The 17473-nt window shown below is 42.2% G+C and overlaps 1 protein-coding gene across 2 annotated transcripts in view; it reads left to right on the forward strand.

Annotated features, from left to right (window-relative positions):
* Nucleotides 1-17473, forward strand: part of slc1a4 (solute carrier family 1 member 4) — a 226404-nt gene that overhangs the window by 197411 nt on the left and 11520 nt on the right. For both annotated transcript variants that reach the window (XM_073051234.1, XM_073051233.1), the window contains 4 exons: nt 95-261; nt 381-614; nt 13885-14079; nt 16972-17106. In XM_073051234.1, the coding sequence (XP_072907335.1) occupies nt 95-261; nt 381-614; nt 13885-14079; nt 16972-17106 (731 nt within the window). The remainder of the gene's footprint in view (nt 1-94; nt 262-380; nt 615-13884; nt 14080-16971; nt 17107-17473) is intronic.

Genomic DNA, 17473 nt, shown 5'->3' on the forward strand with positions numbered 1-17473 from the left:
TCTGTGCTTTGTGAAAAGGACAGTGCTGATCTCCACATTTCTGTGATGTTTTCTGTCTGTTACTGAGTGAGCCCAATCTTTCTAATGATTGCAGGTTCCCATTGGTACCGAAGTGGAAGGCATGAACATACTGGGACTGATCCTCTTTGCAATTATCTTTGGCATAGCTCTCAGGAAACTAGGCCCTGATGGAGAACAGCTAATTAAATTTTTCAGTATCTTCAATGATGCAACTATGATCTTGGTCTCCTGGATTATGTGGTGAGTTATTCTCTTTGATAATCATAAAGCTGGTGTGTTGATAATATAGCTGCAAATCTTTCATTGCGTATTGTATCATACATGTGATGTTTCACTAACAACTGTTTTATCTTAAACAGGTATGCACCCATTGGAATCCTATTCCTCGTTGCCAGCAAAATAGTGGAGATGGATAATGTTGTTTCCCTAGTAACTGGCTTGGGAAAATATATTCTCGCTTCCATACTCGGACATGTTATACATGGAGCGATTATTCTACCTTTGATCTATTTCGTATTCACCCACAGAAACCCTTATACATTTTTGCTGGGCATCGTCACTCCATTAACAACAGCATTCGGAACTTGTTCCAGGTCTGTGTTTAGTTAAGTGCTATATGTTTCACAGATAACATTATATCAATTGCAGCTATTGAGATGGTTAAGTGTTGGAAGCTATTATACAAATCTTCGATTGCACAAAAGTCTAGGAGTGTCGGAATGTTGAGTGGCAACTTGTGATTCCTGTTACCCAAAGAAAAATATCTCAAAGCAGTTCAAAGGAGCTATTATCAAACAAAATTAGATGCCAGCTCATTTAAAGAGATTGTAACTGATGACCAGAAGTGATGTAAATTAAGGAGATGCAAGAGGCCAGATTTGGAGGGATGTACACACCTTAGAGATTCATGGTCATGTCTATGATCTGAAACACTCTGGTTCTGTCGGCTGTGTATCTCTTATCTTCAACAGTAATCCAGACAAGCAGCTTGCACTGGATCAAATACAGAACAGCATTACAGTAAAAAAAAATGTAAACCAGGGCATTACAAATCTATGATTGGATTTATGGCTTTGTGGCCAAGTTTGTTAATGATAAAAGATAGGCAGAGGAACAGATAGTGTTGAGTAAACAAGAGAGTTTGCGGAAGGACTTGGACAGATTAGGAGAATGGGCAAAGAAGCGGCAGATGGAATACAGTTCAGGGAAGTGTATGGCCATCCAGTTTGGTAGAAGGAACAAAGGCAGAGATTATTTTCTAAGCAGGAAGCAAGTTCAGAAATTGAAAGTGCAAAGAGTCTTGGAAGTCCTTGTACAGGATTCCCTGAAGTTTAACTTACCGGATGATTCAGGAAGGCAAATGCAATGTTAGCATTCATTTCAAGAGGATCAGTATATAAAAGCAAGGATGCAATGCTGAGGCATTTGTCAGACCACATTTGGAGCATTATGAGCAGTTTTTGGCCCCATATCTAAGGATGCACTGCCATTGGAGAGGATCCAGAAGTGGTTTGTGAAAATGGTCCTGGGAATGAAAGGGTTAACTTATGAAGAGTGCTTGATGGTCAGTACTCACTGGAGTTTAGATGCTATCATAGGGAGGATATTCATTGCAAAGCTACTGAATATTGAAAGACCTGGATAGACTGGACATAGAGAGGATGTTTCCAGTAGAGGGAAAGATTAGGGCCAGAGGGCACAGCTTCAGAGCAGAAAGATGTCCCTTTAGTACAGAGATGAGGAGGAATTTCTTTAACCAAAGGAGGTCGAATCTGTGGAATTCATTGCCACAGATGACTGTGGAGGCCAAGTCATTGGGTATATTTAAAGTGGAGGTTGATAGGTACTTTATTAGTAATGGTATCAAAGATTATGGGGAGAATCAGGAGAATGGGGTTGAGAGGGAAAATAAATCAGCTAAGTTCAAATGGTGGAGCAGTCTCAATAGGCTGAATAAACTAATTTTGCTCCTATGTCTTATGGCTGAAGGATTCTACGGGTGGGGAGTTCAGTAAGGCCATAGGGAGAACTGAGAAAAATATCCTTTTTGAATTGAGACATTGCTTAACTGGGAGTCATTTTAGGTCAACCATACAGAAATGATATGTCTGTAGGGCTTGGTGCAGAGAGATTTGGACAATGTCCAGTTCACACAGAGAGGAAGACGGGACACCAGCTATGAGCTGATGTTGCAAAGGTGCCTCTCCACTCAGCCTTAGATCACATAGAGTATGTTAGGCTGCCATTTATCAATTTCAGCTCAGCGTTCAACATTATGATACCTTCAGTTCTAGTCAACAAACTCCAAAACCTGGGCCTTTGAACCTCCATCTACAACTGGATCCTGTACTTCCTCACTGGGGGACCACACTCTGTGCAGATTGAAAATAACATCTCCTCCTCGCTGACAATCAACACTGGTGCACCTCAAGGATGTGTACTTAGCCCACTGCTCTACTCTCTCTATCTCCATCACTGTGACTATGCATAGCTCAAGTGGTATCTATAAATTTGCTAAAGTCACAAATACTGTTGGCAGAATTTCAGATGGTGAAGAGGCGTTTATGGTAGTGAGAGAGATCAGCTGGTTGACTGGTGTAGCAACACCAGTCCTGCACTCAATGCCAGTAAGACCAATGAATTGTGGATTTCAGGAAGGGGAATTCAAGGGAACATACACCAGTCCTCATCGAGGGATCAGCTGTAGAAAGGGTGAGGGGTTTCAAGTTCCAGGTTGTCAACTTCTCTGAAGATCTATCCTGACCTCAACATATTGATGCAATTACAAAGAGGGAATGTCAGCAGCTATATTTCATTAGGAGTTTGAGGAGATTTGTTATGTCACCATAGACATAGGGGTGTACCGCGGAGCGCATTATAACTAGCTGCATCGCCGCCACTGCACAGGATTGGAAAAAGCTACAGAAAACTCGGGGAGCTCCATCATGGGCACCGACCTCCCCTGCATCAAAGACACCTTCAAAAAGTAATGCCTCAAAAAGGGGGATCCATCTTTAAGGACCCGATCACCCAGGACATGCCCTCTTCTCATTGCTACCGTCACGGAGAGGTACAGGAGCCTGAAAACACACACTCAATGTTTCAGGAACAGCTTCTTCCCCTCCGCTGTCAGATTTCTAAATGGACAATGAACCTATGAACCCTACCTCACCATATTTTCCTTTCTTGTTGTACTACTTACTTAATTTTTATGTATATCAGAATTTGAATCAGGTTTAATATCACTGGCCTGTTTCATGAAGTTTGTTAGTTTTGCGGCAGTAAAACAGTGCAATACATGATAGGTATAGGAGAAAAAACTGAATTACAGTAAGTATATATATAAAAATATTAAATAGTTATGTTAAAATAAGCAAAAACAGAAATAATTTTTTTAAAATAGTGAGGTAGTCTTCATGAGCTCAATGTCCATTCTGAAATTGGATGGCAGAGGGGAAGAAGCTGTTCCTGAATCACTGAGTGTGTGCCTTCAGGCTTCTGTACCTCCTTCCTGATGGTAATAATGAGAAGAGAGCGTGATGGAGTCGGTGTATGCATGGTGTGTATGATATATATAAATATCACCAGTTATTATATTTTCTAGTTTTTGTCATTATGTATTGCATAGTACTGCTGCAGCAAAATAACAAATTTCACAACATGTGCAGTGATTTTAAACCTGATTCCAATTCAAGAGAGCAGCCTTGGTGATGGAGTGAAGCAATTGCCCGAGGACCAGGGCTCAAACGTGCTGTTTGCTCTTGCCAGTTGCTGTAGACTGGCTCTATTTTATTGCCTAAAGAAAATCATTGAAATTCAAGAGCCATGGTCATGTTATTGTTGACTTAGAACATTGAACAATACGGTGCAGGAACAGGTTCTTCAGCACTCAATGTTGCGCCAAAATAATTAAACCATTAATTAAATGCCTAACTGAACTAAATCCTTCTGCCTACATAATGTCCATATTCCTCCATTCTCTGCACATTTGTGTGCTGATTTAAAGCCTCTTAACCAGCTCCATCATACTACACTACCACCTCATAGCCGGCCAGTTGTGTACTGGCATCAGCACCAGACTTTGGGGCAAGTAGTCCCGGGTTTGAATTCGGCTGGCTTCTTCCATTGAGGTAGCAACTTGGCCTTATAGAAAAATTAGACAAATGGTAAGGAAACAGCAAAATATATAACCTGATGCACCAAAAAGCACGATAAGAAGCAACCACCTCTTACAAGTTATTCCAGGCCCCCACCTCTCTCTCTTTTTTAAATCTTGCAGCCCCAGATATCCTTTTAATTTACCCTGCCCCTTTGCCTTAAATGCATGCCCACTAGTGTTAAGGAGTCTGACTCTGGGTAAAAGATGCTGGCTGTCTACTCTGTCTATGCCTCCAATAACCTTATAAACTTCTATCAGGTCTACCTCAGCCTCTGCTGCTCATGAGAAAGCAATCAAGTCTTCTCCAACCTCTCCTTACAGCAAATGCCCTTTAAACCAGACAGCATCCTGGTAAACCTCTTCTGCACCCTCTCCATAGACTCCATATCCTTCAGACTTGTCATCATTAGATGAAAAGATGAAGATTCTCCAAGCATATTTTGATGAGAAAACATCAAAAACCACCAACTTGAACCCCAATTTCAAAGGTACATCTGGTCATCATCCTGATCTCTACTAATCTGTAGTTGTGGTGTATTTAATGTTTCAGTAATATCTGAGTAAATATTGTGAATATACAGTACTGCGAAAAAGTCTTGGGCACATGTAAGAAGATTCTGTAAAGCAAAGATGCATTCAAAAATAATGAAAATTTCTGAATATCAAAAAATGTGCTATAAGGAATAGTAGACAGTAAAAAACTAAATGAAATCAATATTTGATATGACCTCCCTTTGCCTTTGAAACTGCATCTGTTCGTTCTTTTGGAGAGGGGTAGGGAAAGATGTGTTTAGTGGTGGGATCCCACTGGAGATGGCGGAAGTTCCAGAGAATTGTGTGCTGGACATGGAGGATGGTGGGGTGGTAGGTGAGGACAAGAGGAACCTTGTCCCTGGTGGAGTGGCAGGATGTGTGTGTAATGGAAGAGAAGCAGTTGAGAACAGCGTTGATGGTGGAGGAAGGAAAGCCCCTTTCTTTGAAGAAGGAGGACATCTCATTAGTTCTCCTAGGTACACTGTTGTGCAGTTTTATAAGTAATTGGCTGTTCCAAGCATCTTGGAGAACTTGCCACAGTTCTGCAGACTTTGGCTGTCTCACTTGCTCCTGTCTCTCCAGGGAATCCCAGACTGCTTTGATGATGTCAAGATCAGTGTTCTGTAGATTCCATACCATCTTTTATAGAACTCCTTTTTTTCCCTTTTCACAGAATATATTTATTTATGACCTTGGTCATGTGCTTAGGGCCATTGTCCTGCTGCAGAATGAAATTTGGACCAATCAGACTCCTCCCTGATGGTATTGTGTGATGGGCGAGAATCTGTTTGCACTTCTCAGCACTGAGGATTCCATTAATTCTGACCAGATCACCAACTCCATTTGCAGAAATGCAGCCCCAAACCTGAAGGGAGCCTCCGCGGTGCTTCACTGGTGTCTGCAGACACTCATCCATGTAGCATTTTCCAGCTCTTCTACGGGTAAACAGCCTCCTGTTTGAGCCAAATGTTTCAAATCTTGACTAGTTAGTCCAGTGCACTTGCTGCTATTGTTCAGTACCCCAGTCCTTGTGATTTTGTGCGTAGGTCAGTCTCTTGGCTTTGTTTCCACTTTGGAGGAATGGAATTTTGGCAGCAGTGCTTCCGCGAATATCACTTCTGACAAGACTTCTCTGGACTGTAAAAGGGTTGACTTGCATTCCAGTGGTTTCTGTGAGTTCAAAGCTGATAGCAATGCTGGATGACTTCTGATTTAGAAGGGATGTCAGTTTGATGTATCTCTCGTCTGCTGCACTCAGTTTCCATGGCCGACCACTGTGTTTCTGGTCTTCAACCTTGACCCTTTCTTTGAGCTTTCCTGTTATGAAATTGAATTCAGGAACATTAAGAAGTGAAACCATTGTTGATTGCAGAACATTTTAGGTTTTGTAAGCGGAATTAAAAGGCAGGGGAGTGTATTTCAGCTTACATGGCTTAATTGAAGAAATTGTCTGAGCATTGCCAGTTCAGTGTTGGGCTTAATGTTGCATTGAGAGATCACTTAATTTGTGGAATCTTACAAGGAAACATTCAGAAATGGCTCCTAACTGAAGCACAACTCACACTTAAAAGAGCAGTTGAAATCGCAGTCAGAGAAGCAATTGAGTTACAGTCGGGGATTAAAGTGGGTGTGAACAAAATTGCAATGTGTAAACAGAAATAGCGTGGCTGAACAAATTGTGTTGTCACTGTGGCGAGGGCTTACATACACCAAATCAATTCAGGTTTAAAGGTGAAACTTGCAGAAAATGCAAGAAAAGTTGGACACATACAAAGAACATGTCAGGCAGTCAAAATAAATGGACTGCACAGGAAAAAGAAAAAGAAAAAAGTCGTTGCTATTTTAAAAAAAGCACTAGTCTACATGTTGTTGATGAAAAATCTGATAATGATGAGAATGACTTAGGACTGAGAAGCCTTGAGATTTACAATGTGAAATCTAACAATAGACAAGCAATATGACTTACACCTGAAGTTAATGGCGAATTAATTAAAATGGAATTGGACCCTCGCTTGGCTATTTCAGTCATTCCACAAAATGAGTTTGAGCGGTATTTCAAAGATACTGAATTGTAGCCTACAGATATCCAACTAAAAACTTTTATTGGAGAAAAGATGACTCCTGTGGAAATGGCATTCGTAACAATGAAATACAACTTACAAGCCTCATGGGGCTTGTGTGGTGCTTAAAATAGGAGGGGCTGCATTGTGGGGCTGTGATTGGCTGAGACAACTGCAACTTGGTTGGTGATCCATCCACAATTTGCATGTCACATCCCCTGCAACAGACTCAACTGAAAGTGAATTAAGAAAGATAATGGATGGTGCCACAACAGTGTTCAAGGATGGCACTGGAAAACTCAAACATATCAAAGATCAAACAGTGCCACATCCAAATTTTGTAAAGCCCGTCCGGTTCCTGATAACAACTGTGATAAAGTAGCCAGTGAGCTAGATCACATGGAGGCAGAAGGAATCCTTCCAAAGTTGATTGGAGCCCATGGGCAGTACCAGTGGACCCAATAACCAGGTAGTTTGGGTATGTTAGGATCCGTGGTGATTTTAAGGGTACCATCAACCCAGTACCTAAAGTTGATCAATACCCTCTGCCCAGGATAGAGGAGATCTTTGCAAACATCTGGAGGAAAACACTTCAGCAATGTGGACTTAGCTGAGACCTACCAACAGATGGGGATGGAAGAAGAGTCCAAAGTGTTTCTCACTGTAAACACTCACAAAGAGCTTTATCACTCTGATAGGCTTATTTTTGGAGTGTCATCTGCACCTGCACTCTGGTCAAAAACTATGGACCGGGTGCTGCAAGGCTGCCCAGGAACTCAGTGTAACCAGTATGACATCAGTGTTACTGGTGAGGATGATAAGGAACATCTCTAAAATCTTGAGACAGTGTTAAAACGATTGAAAGATTATGGGCTCAGAGTGTGATGCAACAAGTATGAATTTTTTAAACCAAGCATCATTTACTTTGATCACACCATTGATACACAAGAATTGGACAAATATGCTGAGAAAATTCACGCAGTGGTGGATGCCCCAAGGCCAAAGGACATGTCACAGTTGTGGTTCTCTTAGGATTTGTCATTTACTGTAACACATTCCTGCCAAACCTGGCTACTGTGCTCCACCCTTTGAACTCATTACTACAGATCAGGAAGAAATGGCAATGGACAAAGCAGTGTGAGGGGGCTTTCAAAAAGGAAAAGGAGATGGTGACATCAGACACTGTACTCACACATTAGGATCCACATCATCCAGTGAAGCTTCCCTGTGACAGCTCGCCTTATGGTATGCAGTGATGGCAGAGAATGTACCAGAGCCTTTGCATCACATTCCCTTACCACTGCAGAGAGAAATTATGCAGACTGACAGAGGGGCCTTGAGTCTCGTTTAGGGTGTGCATCGTTTCAACCAGACTTTACCCTCATTACTGATCTTCAACCACTGGTATCTATTGTCAATCCACAGAATAATCTTCCACTAACTGCAGCAGCATGAATGCAAAGATAGGCTCTGTTTCTTGGAGGACAGTTACAAGATTGCATTCAAGAGGACAACTATTCATGAAAATTCTAATGGATTTTCCTGTTTGCCCTTGGAAAAGAAAATATCTGGAAAATTTTAAAAATGAGGACATTTATTTTAATGTATTCTCCCCAATGCAAATTGAAAGTCTCCCTATTACGGCAGAGATGATCCAGAAAAGACCCCATACTGTCTCAGGTCTCCGTGCTACCAAAATAATTGGAATGTGTAGCAGAAACTCCAGTTACCCTATTTTTGCCACTGCCAAGATGAACTTGCCCTTGACAGGGGCTTTATGTGGGTATTAAGAGTTGTACCATTCAGGCTGAGGGCTAAGGTGTTGGAGCATCTTTCATGCCAGTTATCTAGGCATGGTCAAAATGAAAACATTGGCTCGAAACTTTATCGGGTGGCCTGAGGTAGATCAGCAGAACGAGCAGCTCGCCAGGCTCTGTTCAGGATGCCAACACGTCCAGAAGAAAGATGTCCAGAACTGTCAAAACCACTTCCTGTGTCCGAGAGTCAGCTCCTACAACCAGCATGGAGGAAGCCCCAGAACCTGAGATTGTTTCACAGCCGCAAGTATCCGCTGCCGAGCACAGTGACTCCCCACCCCACCACCACCTTTGTCAGGAAAGATGTTATCCCACAAGGGTAAGAAATCCCCACAGGATTGAATCATTGGGCCTGAATGGGACAATTTAAAATTTACTATGCAATCAATGTCTATATAGTAGTTGTATTATGCAGCATAATGTATATAAGTTGAGATGTGTTTTATTTTGAGTTAGAGTTTCTAGCTTTGCAGGGAGGAGTGTTGTGCATTTAATTTTTCAGTAATATTGTGAATATATTGTTTGATTAAGCATTCTTTGTTATTTACATAATTCATTACTGGTTATATGTAGGGGTATGTGAATGGAACACATCGTTACTCTACCACGTCACATGTGCGCACCTCACTAAAGTAAAGTTGAACTAAGGACATGTTGGCCTTAGCTCCGTGTTTTTCTTTTGATAGTTTTATGGTTTGGTGTTACAAAACAGAACAACAGTTGCTCCATTTCATTCCTGCTTTTTTTTTAACAGTTTTGTGTTGTTATATGTTCTGCGTTGATGTTACAAAGGACAGTAAGAGCCTTTGTGTTAGTAGTGAAACTGGTGTGGTGGGATGGTTCATTGTAAGAAGACCATGTCACCATCAGATATTGGAGTAGTATTAGGCCATTTGGCTCCACCATTCCATCATGACTGATTTATTATCCCTCACAAACCCATTCTCCTGCCATCTCCCCATAACCTTCGATGTCTTTGTTAATCAAGAACCTTCACTTTAAATATATCCAATGACTTAGCCTCCATAGCCATCTGTGGCAATGTTACCATTCTCTGGCAGGATGAGACTGTCAACAGGAGCAGGAAGGAGGAATAAAAATCAAAATTTTCTGGCCACCAATAATTGGCCTTGAGTGATGGTGAGCTGCTACTTTGAACTGCTCTGGTTGTGTGTGAGGATTGTCCCACATCGCTGTTTTAGAGAGTTTCAAGGTTTGGGCCCAGTGATGATGAATGACTGACGATAATATTATTTAAGGATTGATCAGAAATTGAACTTTTAAATGCTGGCATTCCAGCGTTGGCCTCGTGTGTCAACTGGCTTCTAGATGATGGAGGCCTGATGTTTTGAGAGGAATTCTTGAAGATTTGGCAAGTTTTCTTTACAGATGGTGTGATTCTCTATCCTCAAGCTCTGGAACACCACCAAAATCTGTTCTCCTTTTGAACCTGCTTTTTATTCTCCTTCCTCCTTCCTGCTCCTCTTTGGCAGTCATGTTGTGCTTTTCAGAACAAGCAATCCATCCACACCAATTCCACTGCTGAAGTGGGTGAATGTGTAGATAGTAGATTGGAAACCAACCAAGTGGACTGCTTTTCCCTGGAACTCTCTGGATGTTCCTAAATCTTGGCAAGGGAAAATGATGGAGATGTTGACGATTAATATTTCAGTCATGGGCTGCAGCTCCCAAAGACATAAAGCTGGCTGTGTGGAGGGGGTGCAGAGGAGATTTGCGGGGATGTTGCCTGGATTGGAGAGCGTGCCTTGTGGGAATGGGTAGGGTGGGCTCGGCCTTTTTTTTCCCTTGGAGCGGCGGAGGATGGGGGTGGCCTGGTGGAAGTGTGTGGGATGGTCAGAGGCTTTTTCCCAGGACTGGGGTGGCAGGCACAGGAGGGCACAGTTCTGGGGTGCTTGGAGGTGGGTGGAGGGGGATGTCAGGGATGAGTTTTTTGCATGGGGAGTAGGGGGCGTGTGGAGTGTGCTGCCAGTGGCAGTGGTGGGGGCAGATGCGATGGGGTCTTTTGGGAGACCTCTGGACGGGTGCATGGAGCTCGGGGAATGGAGGGCTATGGGTGGCCCTGGGTGGTTTCTGGGGTGGGGACGTGTTCGGCGCGGCTTTGTGGGCTGGGGGAGGCCTGTGTTGTGCTGTGTGATTTCTATGTTTCTATATTTCTCACTGTAACTTACAGAATGGTGGGTGTGAAATACATTTTCACACAGAGCGGTGGGTGTGTGGAATGCTTTGCCGGTGGCGATGGTGTAAGTGGATACAATAGGGTCTTTTAAGAGCCTATCAGATAGGTACATGGAGCTTAGAAAAATAGAGGGCTATGCACTAGGGAAATTCTAGGCAGTTTCTAAAGTAGGCCTGTAATATATTGTAGATTTCTATGTTCAATGTCCTATAAAGTAGTGTGGCAGAGAGAGTTTTTTCCCCAGAAATAACCACTCTATAGAATGAACTTGCACATAACATTGTGTGGGTATATGCAAAATCCAGGCAAAGGAAAGAGAGGACATAGTTTCTCCTGTAATGAGTCTGATGCTAGAATTCTGACAGGATCACGCAGATGCTGACCAATAGTTGCACGATTTAAAGATCTTTTCAAATTGCTTCCAATGTCAGCATGTTGTTCATTAAAATTGTCAGATTGTAAGAGCAAAGGCTTTTTGCAGAGTTGCTTTTAACAGGTGCAAAGGGAGAAATGTCATCATTCAGTAGTTTGTTATTTCCAGGAAGAGCTGGGCTGTAAAATCGATGTCTTAATGGACACAATACTTTGGGAGCATTTGCTGATGCATTCACTAAAGATTACAAAAATATTTGTTTAAATAAACTCTACAAAAGCAAACTCTGCTTTTCATACAACGGGGGGGGGGGGGGGTGAGAGAGAGATATCATAGTGCTAATCAGTCTTGCATGGGGAGTCAACACCAGACTTGAAAGTTGCAGAACACTAACATTAAACATTACTGGGCTCAGAATCTAATGACCCCAACCAGCATCTCAGTGAATTTAAGTTCAAATACAGTTTGAGATGGTGGGGGGAGAAAGTAATTTCAGTTAAAGTGATCTTTATGGCGTCAACGCTGTTAAAATCCAACTGGTTTACTCATCTGATTTAGGGACAGGAAATTTAGTGTCTTTGTGTCGTTCTAGCAGAGTTTGACCCTTAACTCTCTCTGCAGCAACCTTTTCTATATCTCTAACTCTTAACACCCTGAACGTAGTGTTCTATTTCTTGTGTGTGTTTATCTGGATTTATTTATCTTATTCACAGTGCAGCCTCTAGTAACGTGATCCATACGCTCATCTCCCTCTGTGTAGAATTCTCCCCTGATTTCCTGCTGTGCCGATTACTCACTATATTATTCTTAGTTTGGGATTGCAGTTTCTGAATGTTTCGGTCTGCAGGAGCATCTCCAAGCAGTCCAGCTGATCCCATGTGGTATTCATAGCTATGCTGCTTTCAGTTTAGATAAGAATAGGACCTTCATGTCTGGACTTGCCATATTTAGTGTCTGAACTAAACCGCTAAATGTGGCTTCACCTGAGCAAGGATTTTCATTTCATGCTTGTGTATCAGACAATGAACTAATCTGAAATCTACAAAACCTCACCCTCTAATCGTTGCTGATGCTGGAAATACTCAGAGTTAATGTTTTGGATGTTTCTCTCTCCATTGGTTGGACATGACTTGCAGAGTATCCTCAGCATTTTCTGTTTTTACTTCAGGTTTTCAGCATCTTCAGTACTTTGCTTTTTGGCCAAGCCTGGGTGATGGAGAATGTTGTTTGACCAGGACAGGACCACCACTGAATGGTCTGAGCTGGACTGTGAGGTGATGTCCTCCGTTGCTCACTTCTAAGCTGGCCCAGGAAGACTACTTTTGCCAGCTGTAGTGGCCATTCATTGACCATAAGACCATGGGACATAGGAGCATGGGTCATTCATTTGGCCCATCAAGTCTGCTTTACCAGTTCATCATGGCTGATCCATGTTCCCTCTCAACCCCGTTCTCTTGCTTTCTCCCAGTAGCCTTTCACACTCTGACTAATCAAGAACCTATCAACCTCCACCTTAAATCCACTCAGTGACCTGGCCTCCACAGCCACTTGTGGCAACAAATTCCATAGATTCACCACCCTCTGGCTAAAGAAATTCCTCCTCATCTCCGTTCTAAATGGATGTCCCTCTATTCTGAGGCTGTGTCCTAGATTCCTCCACATCCACTCTTATCGAGGCCCTTCAACATTTGATAGGTTTCAATGAGATCCCACTCCCCCCATTCTAAATTTCAGTGAGCACAGGCCCAGCAATATCAAATGCTCCTCATACGCTAAGCCTTTCATACCTGGAATGATTCTTGTGAAGCTCTTCTTAAGTCATTGTGGATACGTCAGACCCTCTTCAGGAAAGCTGAGGAAGAGGTCAGATGGTTCAGAAGGGCTGGGAACCTCTCAGTCAGTGTCACTCTCTCTTGGATGTGTTGTCATTGGAGAGAGTCCGGAGGAGGTTCATGAGGATGATTCCAGGAATGAAAGGCTTAGCATATGAGGAGCGTTTGGCAGCTTTGGGCCTGTGCTCACTGGAATTCAGAAGAATGTGGGGTGGGGGGGGGGAGGGGGAGGAGGGATCTCAATGAAACCTACCGAATATTGCAAGGTTTAGATAGGGTGGATGTGGAGAGGATGTTTCCCATGGTGGGGGTATCCAGAACTAGAGGACACAGCCTCAAAATTGAGGGGTGGTCCTTTGGAATGGACATAAGGAGGAATTTTTTTAGCCACGGAGTAGTAAATCTGCGGACTGCTCTGTCACAGTCTGCGGTGGAGGTCAAGTCCGTGGGTATATTTGACACAGAAGTTGATCGTTTCCTGATCGGTCAGGGCATCAAAGGATATGGCGAGAAGGCAGGTATATGGGGTTCAGTGGGATCCAGGATCAGCCATGATAGAATGGCGGAGCAGACTCGATGGGCTGAATGGTGTAATTCTGCTCCTATGTCTTATGGTCTTATAGTTACAATGGCAAGTTTGAAGGAACACAATTCTTCATTAAATACACACTTGAAAATGCTCCTTAAGTCTTTGAGGTTCCTTATGAAATTTTATTTGATAGTTAGTCCTATGAACCGCTTTGAGTGTAAAGTTGCTATATAAATACAGAATTAATTCAATGGTTAGGGGTTAGTTATTTGCTGGTGTCTAATTTTGGGGATGCTGTGATACTGTTTGACGATTTGTTGCTCTGTATATACATTGTACAATCTCACAATGATATTCTACAGCTCTGCCACCCTTCCTTCAATGATCAAGTGTGTTGAGGAAAACAATGGAATCGATAAAAGGATCGCCAGGTTTGTCCTTCCCATTGGAGCTACTGTCAACATGGATGGAGCTGCCATATTTCAGAGTGTTGCTGCAGTATTCATTGCCCACTTGAATGATGTCACCTTAGATGCGGGACAGATCTTTACCATCATGTGAGTATCATTCTCAGCTTGCGTTTCCCCTTGCCCGTGCCACTGCCCTTAACTCCATCTTTTGCTGAACGAGTGCACATTGTTTTTTTTTTATTTCTGTATGAGTGCAGTTGCTAATGAAGTCCCACTTTATGATGCCATGGACATAATAGGATCTAAGAATTATTGAATGATGGAGAGCAGGAGACTGTTTAGCCCATTGTGCCTTTTACTAGCTCTTTGAAAATGTAGCACAATAAGTTCCAGCCATCTTGCACTTTCCTCATTGCCCTGGAAATTTACCCAGCTCTCTTTTCCAACTCCCTATTGATTCATCTTCCATTGGTCTTAAAAGCAATGCATTCCTGATCATGTAAAACACAAAAAAAACCTTAGTACTTGCTACTCAGCTATGCTACACTTAGCTACGCTATGCTACACCTTAAATCTGTCAACTTGTTTAACTGACAGGTTCTCCATTCACACTTGTGGTGAATCTAATGGAACCTTTCTTAAACTTGACCATTATAATGAAGAGAGGGGAATGACTTAACTCATCATTCGAGGCTGATTTAAAATGAAGTTTTACTACAGTGGCTCTAAAGCACCATGAGATGTCTTGAAAAGGAATGTGAAATGTGTTGTTGAAATGCAGGTCTTTTTCAGTTGCGTGGATCCTATGCATTCAAGATGTCTCCCCAAGCATTTTCCCCTCAACACATTGATCCTCCACCTCTATGATACTCTCTAAAGCTTATCTCTCTGATCATCCTTTGGCTACCCGACTGTCTGGGCCTGCAGTTAGGCTGAAAGATCCACTCTGAAGCTTCTTTCTTGTTAAAGGCTCGAGAGAATACTGGTGCTGCTTTTACTAATACTGAAACCGTAGTTCCTTTACACAACTGGGATGACATAGGTTGAAACTTGCATTGATAAAAGTAATAAATGTTGCTTAATTTTTGTCGCAATTTGAGCATCTACTTTTGTTGAACGTCTGCTTTCATTGTTTCTAGTTTCCTCATACACGAGAGGAATCAGGTTTCTGTACAAATACAGGCAGTTTGTGCTATCACTTCACTTTGTGCACAGAAAATCCTTCACTGCCAGACCTTGCAGAATGTTGGGGCTGATCTTTTTTTTAAAAAAAATAAACTTTAATTCTGAATGATTCTGTTGATGCCCAATCAACGTGTCCTATAGTTTGGAAAAAATTAGGTCAATTAATTTCAAATCTGCTGCATCTATTGAATTGTGTTAGGCCACCATGCCAACATTCACTGTCTGACAAGTGTCGGCATGTTATTTCACCAGTAATTTCATTTCTCCAAACATATAGATGAAAATAGACCAGTGCTGCCATCAGAAATGCTAGAAGGAGGACCAAAGTGGACCTTCACAGGGCTGGAGTAAATTTCTGTAGAGTTCCCCGCACACTCAGCTCACAAAGGCCCTGAGCAGGCGATTGAAGTACTTTGTGTTGCAACTGTTGTGATAAGACCATAAGACAGCACCAGAATTGGGCCATCCGGCTGACTGAGTCAGTTTCACCACTCAGTCATGACGTAGGGAACTTGGCAGTCAGCTCCCACATTCAGCAATGTGACAATGATCTGACTTGACCCTTTTTTCTAACGACGTTGCATGACAGATAGTTGGTTTCAAAAAGACCAGAACTTTGCCAGAAACTCAGATTCCTGCTGGGGTAAGTTTGAAATGGGAAATAAACAAAAACAAAATGTTGTTAATACAAGGCATCTGAAATATAAAAAGAGAGAGAGAGAGTGAGTTTTATTTGAATGTTCTTTGGTCGGAGTGTGGGAGAAGTTAGAGGTGGTTTTAACAAGTGCAGAGGGGAGGAAAGTAGGGGAAGATTGTTTTTAGGATGGGAGGCTGAAGAAATGAAATATTAACAGCTACATTGAACAAAAAGAATTTAGCTCCAATTTTAGAGTAAATACTCTAAATAATCAGCTGTGTCAAGGTTGATTGGTACCTGACTATTAATGTCAGTGGTTTCATTTACTTAAATGAAAGATTAGAGGCTTTCAATCACCCTATTTACAAAGAGACATTGGAGTCTGCAGTCAGTAGTAAACCTTGGCATGATGCGTTATATTCAACTGTCTGCTGTACAGCTATCAGTTCAGCTCTTTCATGTGCAGATTTCCTTTGTCCAACAATAAAGATGCACCTGGCCTGATTGGATGCTCAATTCTAGAGTTCCTTCCCTTAACCCCTCCTCTTCAACCTTTCTCAAACTTCTTCAGCTGGAGAAGGTGGTTGAGGCAGACACTATCATCTGAGAAGCACTTGATTAGGTACATAGAGAGGCAGGGCTTAGAGGAATATGGGCCATATGTAGGAAATTGTGGCTAGCTGGATGGTCCCCCTAATGGTATTAACTTGTTGGGCCAAAGGGCTTGTATCTATGCTGTATTATTCTATGTCTTATCATTCTTGATTACGCTCCCTAAAAATCTCCCCTTTCAGCTAAACTTTTGGCCATTTGTGCTAATATCGCCTCATGCGGCAGTGTCCAGTGGAGGTTGTAATCATTCCTGTTAGCTGCCTTGGGATCCCTTTCAATTGCAAAAACCCAAGCAAACATAAGAGTCTTTGTAAGTCGTTATGCTAAATTCCAGATTTCAGACAGAGAATGGCCCTACTTGGGAGGGAGCAAAGCCTTGTTGAATTGAAGTAGGAACTTGATGAAACCTCCTTACATAGAGAATGGTTGGAATACGGAGCAGATGAGTTGAATGACATTGATGGATTTACAAAGAAACTGAACAAGGAAAGGTTGGTAGATGAGGCTGGTGAGCAGCTAGTGTAGAAGGCCTGTTGGCCTGAATAGTTTAGTTCTGCACTGCAGGCTGATGGACTATAAGTAAGTGACGTTAATATTGCCTACAGAGTGACTGCCACAGCATCCAGTGTTGGAGCAGCAGGAATCCCAGCGGGAGGAGTACTCACAATAGCCATTATTCTGGAAGCCATTGGACTTCCCACCAATGATCTCTCCCTCATCCTGGCAGTGGACTGGATTGTGTAAGTATGCCTGATCTCAATGTATCTATATTGTCTACCCTTTTATCTATATACGTATATTTGAATGGTATTAATTTCCCTCTTCAAGATTTTCATTTGTTATTCTGAAACCGTCAAATTTTGGATGAAGCATTAGACTGGGACTATTCACAGCATTTGGTTGAAATTAGACTAAGTAAAGCACATCAAACCCATTTGATAACAATGCTATTCTTTGCTCCACTTCAACAGCAATATAAAACTAATCTGGTTTTTCTTCAAAGGTAGGCCTAATTTTAATCCCATTGAGTAATTTCCCACTTGGGAAATGGAAAAGTTTTGCTGCCTAGGAAGTGATTACTCACAACAAGTAGCCAGCAGGAACTCC

This window comes from Hemitrygon akajei, chromosome 7 (assembly GCF_048418815.1).
Source record: "Hemitrygon akajei chromosome 7, sHemAka1.3, whole genome shotgun sequence".
NCBI classification, from domain to species: domain Eukaryota; kingdom Metazoa; phylum Chordata; class Chondrichthyes; order Myliobatiformes; family Dasyatidae; genus Hemitrygon; species Hemitrygon akajei.